Source organism: Chionomys nivalis, chromosome 11, assembly GCF_950005125.1.
Source record: "Chionomys nivalis chromosome 11, mChiNiv1.1, whole genome shotgun sequence".
NCBI lineage: Eukaryota > Metazoa > Chordata > Mammalia > Rodentia > Cricetidae > Chionomys > Chionomys nivalis.
The window spans coordinates 34683339-34690506 of NC_080096.1; the positions used below are offsets into that span (position 1 = coordinate 34683339).

Consider the following 7168-nt stretch of genomic DNA (forward strand, 5'->3'; position numbering starts at 1 on the left):
GGAAGTCCTTATCTGGGCCTCAGTTGATAGGAACTCTTCCTGTGGCAGGAACAGAGCCTCCAAACTTCAATGCAGCCTGCTGTTAGGCATGAGACACCCAATACTGGGACACCACAGTGTGATTCCGAAAGTCTCGCTTCGCTGCTCTGCATCTGGCTCTGGATTCCTGTGCTCAAATAGGCATCCACTGCCTTCCTCCTCCGCATCTAGAACTCCGTTCACATCTCAGCACCTCAGAGAGACTTCTCTTGACGAACCTCTCTCTCCACCATTGAAAAAAGTATGTGCGTCGGGGTTGGGGAGACAATTGTGTGGCAGGCAGAAGACAATTTTGAGGACAATTTTCTCTCCTTCCTCCTTTCCATGGTTTCCAGGGATCCAGCAAAGGTCACCAGGCTCACATGGCAAGTGCCTTTAACTGCTGAGCCATATCACCCCCATCTCCCTTTAGAGTATTTTTACTTGACTTCACCCTGTTACCGCCCTCTACTTTTTACAGAAGTTATCGCTATCTAAAACTTTAGACCTGTGGTGGTCTGAGGGAGGACTAGGGTTTCTGAACACTTGTTCCCCTGTTGGGGAGGCTGTGAACCTTTAGGAGGCAGAGCCTTGCTGGTGGAAGTGTATCACAGGGGGCAGGCTTTGAGAGTTTGTAGGCTTGCCCCACTTCCAGTTACTGCATTCTGCTTCCTGCATTTGGATAAGGATGTGATCTTTCAGCTTCTTGCCCCATCCTCCTGCTGCCATGCTGCCTCTGTCATTACGGACTCTCTTTCTGGAACTCTAAGCCAAAAAGAACCTTGTTCTATAAATTGCCTCAGTCATGGTATCTTTTTTTTTAATGTTTGTTTTTAATTTCTCCTATGGGCTTGATGTTAACACTAAAATAGATTCTGATTTTGACTCCTAATACAGTACATTGTTGCACACATTTACATATTATTTGCAGAATCTCTCTTTACTAATTTTTTCATGCTGGCTCTGACCCGAAGGAAATTTCTTTCCTTTATCTTTTTTTTTTAAAAAAAAGAAAACAAACTATCTTCTTTCATTTTTCATACCAATCCCAGTTCCCACTCCCTCCCCTCCTCCCCTTCCTTTCACCTTTCTCCCCACCCCACCCCATCCACTCCTCAGAGAGGGTAATTTTTTTTATTAGAGCAACAGAAAAGTAACTAATGCAAGCACGATGCTTACATAAATCCATGGAGTTTACGTTTTAGTGGGGAAGGACAAGTGACAATGCTTGTATGTAGAAAAAACAAAGAGTGAGGAGAGACACAAACAGGGGGATTGCCCAAGCACAAGATCTGAGTGAGTGAGGAGACAGAGGCAGAGATGAGGCCCATGGGTGGCTTTGGAGGCTGTGGCTAAGAACTGGCTTTTATCCGAGGGAGATGGGAAATTACCATAGACTTTGAGCAGAGGAGTAACATGGCCTACTTTCAAAGGGTCATCCTGATGGTGGAATTTGCTCCAATATGTGGGGCAAATATGGAAACTGCTAAGGGTGAGTAATTTTCCTACTCTAAAACCAAGAGTAAGCATAACTTCATTGAAAGGTAAGGAAGGACGGCAATCAGGCTGTTGGGGATGTGACTCTAAAGTTCCAAGGTGTGTTCCAGGCTGGAGGTATGAAGTTGTGAATTATCACGGTATTTGTGTTCTTTAATGTTAGAAATGCGGATAAGTTCCCTGAGGAGGGAATGTAGATAGAATGCTAAGGGTTGAGCCCTGGAGCATGCTAACACTTAGAGACCAGGAGAAAAGGAAAGCACCAACGAGGAGGAGGAAAAGTGGGGGCAATAGGTAGAACAGAACTCTGTAAACAGTGCTGCTCTGGTTTGAATCTGAAATGACCTCAACGAGCTCAAAACACCCCCATCTGGTGGCACTATTTTGGGAGGCTGTGGAAATTGTGAAGAGGTTGGCCAGAAGGTCACAAAGGGCAGGACTTTGAAGGTTATGGGCTCTGACCCTGCACTGAGCTTCCTGTTTGCTGCGATGTGAGCGCCATATGAGCAGTGCTCTTCTGCCACACGTTCCTCTGCGGCTGGGTCTTCTACCACACGTTCCTCTGCGGCTGGGTCTTCTACCACACGTTCCTCTGCGGCTACGTCTTCTACCACACGTTCCTCTGCGGCTGCGTCTTCTACCACACGTTCCTCCGAGGTGGGGATGTTCTGCCCATCCACAATGGGATCAAGCAACTATGGACTGAACCCTCTGAACCAGGAGCTAAATGAAACCCTTCCTCTTTACATGGTTTCTGTCTGGTATTTAGGTCAGGGAAATACAAAAGCAACCAAGAGTGTTTCAAGGCACAATGGGGGCTATAATGAGAAAAGCTAAATGGTTAAGAATTCAAGTTAGGACAGGTTGGTATATCCTTCTGTGAGTTGATTTAGGCTTAACTCGCAAGGGCTTTCTAACTGAGCTGCCCATAAATAGATCAAGCTGCCTTACGAAGTGATAAGCAAGGCCCTGGCTTCAATAAATCCTGGGAGATTGGTTGCTGGGTAGGTGAGCCCTGGCCCCCTCAGGGCTTAGGCAACCTGAAGGGAGTTGGACTAGACAACTCTAATGCACTTCTGGGAAGAGAAGCTATTTGTTATACTGCAGGGGGTTAGGGGGGTACTCAGTGGGAAAATGAGAAGCATGAGCAAAACTCCCAAGGTGGTGTGTGTGTGTGTGTGTGTGTGTAGGGGGAGGGGCTCTGTTGGGCTGGCCAGAAGGGAATAGAGTGTGAAGGACAAGGAGGGAGGTTAGGCTGGAGAAGGATGGAGGATTAGCTAGCGGAGATTCCTGCAGGGCCCAAGACACTTGCCAGCACTTGTTGAAGAAATGAAACATAAATAAAAGAGACTGTAGGAGCCAAAGGAGGTGCTGACTACTTGGTTCCCTTGAGCCAGTTTTCTTCTGACAACTTCGCCCAAGATTTGTTGAAGGCAGGCGTGCCCAGTGTTCTGTGTGCTCTCTGTCCCAATCGGCATTGGGGAAGGTATCCAGAGATGTTTCCTTACTCACCAACCACGTGGTTAGTTCCTTGAGAGTGCCAGGGCCCTTTCCTGGGGGCTAGTTCTACTGGTTCACTGCAAGGGTGAGGGCAGACAACTCTCCTGGTGGCTCAGTCTTTGGTAGAAGCAGTAGGTAATGTTTATGAGATGCCACTGGATGGGTTCCTCCCGTCCATTAACAGGACTACTCCACAAACATGGCCCCTGGAATGCCCGGTGGACAGAACCCGGTGACCTTTCCTTTAGAGAACAATGAGGCCTGGGCATTCTGAGGACTCCTATTGGTGGAGAGAATTTCTTCTCCCCAGAGCGATAGGCTGGACGCTAAGGCTGACCTTTATGGATTCCCAAAAGGAGGACCTGAGCCTCCCTGGCAGTAAGTAAGGGACCTCTAGTCCCTGTCCCTCACTTTGTGCCCTTAACATGGGGGACAAATAGGGAAAATATTTTGCATGGACAAAGGAGTAGTGACTGCTTGGGGTGCTAAGCAATTAGATGATAATCTTTCCTAGAAACATAGGACCCCTGAGATGCCGACTTAGCTCTTACGATTTCTAGACCTAGTGTTTCTTATCTGTAAATAGCTAAAATGGTCCTTTAAGTAACTGGGAAGTCTAGCAAGAGAATGAGGAGGGAGGGAAGGAGTTGAGAGAGTAATGGTGATGAGGGCAAGAGAGGCATGAGGCCTTACTTGAGCACATCGGATTTCTTTCTCACTGCCTTAGTGTGGGTCTCCTTGTGCGTTGGATTCCTGGGGCTGTGTTCCTTGCTAATAGGCAGCTGCATACTCTTTCTGCATTGGAAGAAGAACTTGCAGAGAGAAGAACACGCCCAGCAGTGGGTGGAAGTGATGAGAGCTGCCATGTTCACCTACAGCCCACTGTTGTACTGGATAAACAAGCGGCGTCACCATGGCATGAACACAGCCATTAATACTGGCCCTCCCTTTGCTGGCACCAAGACCGAGACCGAAGTTCAGAATTCAGATTCTTTATGGGAGCTGGAGATCTCTGAAGGTGGGAACTGTATTGTGCAAGACAGCAGTCCTAGGGGTGAAGCCTCTGGTCCCTTGCAACGTGCTTTGGTGGTTCCAAAGCAGCCCCAGCCTTCAACAATGCCACAGCCTCGGACTGACTCCCCAGTCCCATTACCCATTTTTCAAGAGGTGCCCTTTGCCCTGTCCCTCCGCAACCTGCCTCCCACGCTGAACCACTCTGTCTCCTACCCTTTGGCCAACTACCCTGAGAAGAAAGTTCATTTCTGTTCCCTCCCCATACTGGCCCATGGAACAAACTGTTTTAATGCCAAGTCCTTTGCTTCAGAACTGTAGTCTCTTCTCATTGAGGGTGGGAGCTGCAGGTACCAAAGGCTCCTTTTTGGTAGAAAGCAGAAATAACCTCAAGGAGTTGGTATTGGCAAAGAGGTTAGAGCCATCTGGACATCACATCAATAAATTTTTTTTTAAAAGTCTAAGTCTCTCCCCCGTCTCATTAGTTCCTAGAAGGGCAACGTCTTCAGCATGTGACTATAGCACTTTCAAATCAATCTGGTCACGAGTTTCACTGTTGCATGTTCCGGGAACTGAATGAAGGTTAGCATTTGGGAGACACGCTGAACCAATACTCGTGGCTGGACTCAATATCCCTCCATCCAGTATTCAAGCCCAAACAAGTGCTAGGCTCTGACCTAGGTAGGCCTCCAGACACTGCTGCTCAGCAGGGCGGGAAGCACAGGGGCCATAAGAGGACATTGTTGGAGGCTGTGGTGACCCATGCTGGCTATGTCATAGGCCTAACAAATACCATGACAGTATAGCTTGACTGTTATTTGCCATGTATTGATTCTTAGCTGGCTGTCTTTGTCCTTTATTTCTAATATCCCCAAGCACGGTGCCAACCAGCTGCTATTCAGATCCTTCTGTCAGGAGATGCAGACTCGGGTTCTCTGTGCATATGCTTTCACTGTTACATGGCTAGCTCTTCAGTTCACATTTTTCTGGCATCTAACTTCCTAGTAATTCTATCATACTCCACGGTGTATTTGCTTAGCCATGTCTTGTTAGAACACTGATTAAAAGCATCAGTGTGTGGAGGCTGTCATTAATTGACAGACTGGTTGGTCAGCACATCTAGAATTACACCTAGTTTGTATCTTATCCTTTCTTTCCTCCTCTCCTCCCATCTTCTTTTTTTGAGATGGGGGCTCACTATATTCCAGGCTGGCTTGCGTAGGTAGGCTACCCTTAAACTCCTGCTCCTCCTGCCTCAGTCTTCTGAGTGCTGGATTTCAGGTTTGCATCCTCATACTTGGCTTAATCGCTTATATCTTTCTTTAAATTTTTTCTTTAATTTTATGTGTATGGATGTTTTGTCTTCATGTATGTCTGTGCGCATGGAAGCCAGAAGAGGACATTAGATCTCCTAGAACTGGAGTTACAGACAATTGTGGACCTCTATGTGGGTGCTGGGAATTGAATCTGGGTCCTCTGGAAAACCAACCAGTGCTCTTAACCACTGAGCCACTTCTATAGCACCATTTATATCTTTCCTAAAGATAAACATGGCTCCTCAGAAGATCCATTACATGGGAATGTTACTATCTTTTGCAAACAACCCTTAAAGGACTGATGATTAACACTACCTAGAACACTACCAGTTCTAAGATTAGGAGTGGCTCAGCCACAGAATAGGAATTTCTCCTTTTCATCCCCTGCTCCTCCGACCCCAGCACTGGGGATTGAACATGGATTTGTGCATGGCAAGAGCTCTATCTCTGAACTATGTATTTCCAGACATCCTTTCACTAGGGAAATGAGCCAAACCCGTGTTTGTAAATGGTGAGTGGAAGGTCCTCAGATTTTGTGTATGTATGGTAAGGGTGAGAAGAGGATTCCCAGAACTTGGTAAATATGTAGTTAATTTTTTTGTGTGTATATAAAAGTCCCAGTCCCGTCTACACAAACTCTAGCAATGGGTTTTAGGCCCTTATCTTTCTTTTTTACTTCTTCCAATCCAATGGAACTTTTTAAAAAACCACATTCTTTAAATAGAATATGAAAACATAAACAGGTCCACGTGGAGCTTCTGATGGACACCAGTGCAGCCTCAGTCCTTGCCCCACCTTGCTCCCTCTCATCCTGAATCTGCCCAAAGCCTGAGCTCTGCAGCCTTCACTCCTCAGGTCAAACACTGTAACCCTTTCATGTCTTCTCTGAAAAACAAAACAAGAAAACAAGAAACCAACAACGAATTTCATTAGGGTTGCTTACCAGTGGCTACACTACTTACTCACAAAAATAAATGTCCCATCCAGGACAACCATGAACTGACTGCATTTAAGTCCTCAGGGAGGGGTGGGGCCTCAAGAGCTCCTTTCCTGACCCATGACCAGATGTTGGCAGGTCCGGTCTTGTGTAGGTGATCACAACTACAGTGGGTCTGAGAGCACAAAGCCACATCAAGTTCAATGTTAGTATTCTCTCCCCTGCCCTACTTATTCCAGCTCGTGTATTCAGTCTACCCCTTCTGCAATGGGCCCTGAGCCTGGAGAGGACATATGTCTCAATTACGGATGGACATTCAACCCTCACTTTGGGTGGTTGTGAGTCTCTATAGTACGGCCTATGACCTTCCCAGCCAGAGGCTTTTAGTTTGGCTTACGATTCTAGTCATGAGTTCCTGTTGTCAAGTGGGCTCATCTTGCCTGGTGGTGGGTAGCACGGTACACAGGATCCACAGCTGACTGTTGATGGTTTTTCTCTCCCCGCAGCCTGGAGAGACCTCCATGCATTTTGAGGGCTACCCATCTATCAGGAAGGAAGCTTCCTCCCCAATTCCAACTTGATTTCTGTCCCATGAACAGAGTATGTGGTGTCTTCAGCAAAGGAGTATTGCAGGCGGATCCCACAAGGGGGTCTGGCAGGTAGCCAACAGCTGAGACAATTCTTGCAGGTTTTTTTTTTTTTTTTTTTTTTTTTTTTTTTTTTTGCCTCAGGAGCCTTCTTGACAAAACATGGTAATTCCTAAGGCACAGTCTTAAATACTGTCTTGTGATACCAATAGCTTTTGATTTCAAGAGGAGGCAGAAAGCAGTTCACAAAAATAGGGATTAGGAAAGCAGGGAAGATTTTAGTCAGACACAGTGAGAGAAAG

The 7168-nt window shown here is 46.6% G+C and overlaps 1 protein-coding gene across 1 annotated transcript; it reads left to right on the forward strand.

Moving 5' to 3' along the window:
• The first annotated feature begins 2757 nt into the window (after positions 1-2757).
• On the forward strand, positions 2758-4451 carry Tex38 (testis expressed 38). Its single transcript, XM_057785014.1, has one exon. It carries the CDS (start codon positions 3697-3699, stop codon positions 4345-4347), a length of 651 nt encoding a protein of 216 aa, XP_057640997.1. The 5' UTR covers positions 2758-3696; the 3' UTR covers positions 4348-4451.
• Positions 4452-7168: the final 2717 nt, after the last annotated feature.

Bases quoted from the DNA above. Each gene is read 5' to 3' on its own strand.
- Tex38 (XM_057785014.1), top strand. From the start codon at position 3,697: ATGAGGCCTTACTTGAGCACATCGGATTTCTTTCTCACTGCCTTAGTG.